We start from the raw sequence: 889 nt of genomic DNA on the forward strand, positions 1-889 counted from the left end.
TCCTAAATCAAATAAAAATTTCCCAGGGACAAAGACACTCAGCTAGACTCTTCTGCAACTCACCATTATTAATCAAAATGACGGCAGGACCCTAAATCAGCCAAAAAGGCACCTGGCGGTATGGTGGGGTATGCTTTAGGCTGATAACCTCAAGCTCATTAGTTCTAATCCACCAGCTGCTCCCCAAGAGAAAGATGAGGCAGTCTACTCCTGTAAGACTGACAGCCTCAGACATTCTAGGGAACAGTTCTACTCCATCCTCTGGGGTCACTAACCTAACCAAACTCCCTGCCAGCTGAGTCGTTTCCAACTCCCAGCGTGCCTCCAGGACAGGGTGGAACTGTGACCCCTCACAGAAGAGCTGGTGGTTTCAGACTGCTAACCCTGTGGTTAGGAACCCAATGCATAAGCACCCCCGCCCCCAGGCCACCCAGGCTCAGTCTGATGGGAATGGATGGACGCAGCTGAAAGCAGCAAAGTCTTAACTCTTAAGCCTAGCGCTCAGAACGCCACCTGAACTGATTCCCTAAGGCCCCGAGCCCCTTAAGCTTATTCAAAACTTCTATGCGCAGTCTTGGAGGGAATATCAGAGAAGAAGACGCACATGTTACATCAAAGCCACACAACACATAGATAAAGGGAAACAGTCATATTCCCAAACTCCATGCACCCGAGGAGACTCACGCTGACACAAACACTCCCAGCTGACCGTCTTCCCAGAGTTCGGGTTCCCTTGTGCTGATGAAACTTACCAGGCTTCTTTGTTTCCTCCTGGCATGAGCGACGGGCCGTTCCGGGCCCCGTCTTCGCCACCACTCACTCCACTCCCCACAAACAAGATCCCCTTGGCCTTGAGGTCCCGACATCGTCTCTGCACCAGGGAAAACCA

The 889-nt window shown here is 51.6% G+C and overlaps 1 protein-coding gene across 1 annotated transcript in view; it reads right to left on the reverse strand.

Annotated features, from left to right (window-relative positions):
* PGD (phosphogluconate dehydrogenase) overlaps window positions 1-889 on the reverse strand; it is a 10,501-nt gene that overhangs the window by 4,589 nt on the left and 5,023 nt on the right. The window contains exon 5 of the mRNA XM_045299204.1: window positions 753-871. Coding sequence (XP_045155139.1) covers window positions 753-871 — 119 coding nt within the window. The remainder of the gene's footprint in view (window positions 1-752; window positions 872-889) is intronic.

This window comes from Echinops telfairi, unplaced genomic scaffold, assembly GCF_000313985.2.
Source record: "Echinops telfairi isolate 266 unplaced genomic scaffold, ASM31398v2 ScPeMD7_7457;HRSCAF=8495, whole genome shotgun sequence".
In the NCBI taxonomy this organism is placed as follows: Eukaryota; Metazoa; Chordata; class Mammalia; order Afrosoricida; family Tenrecidae; genus Echinops; species Echinops telfairi.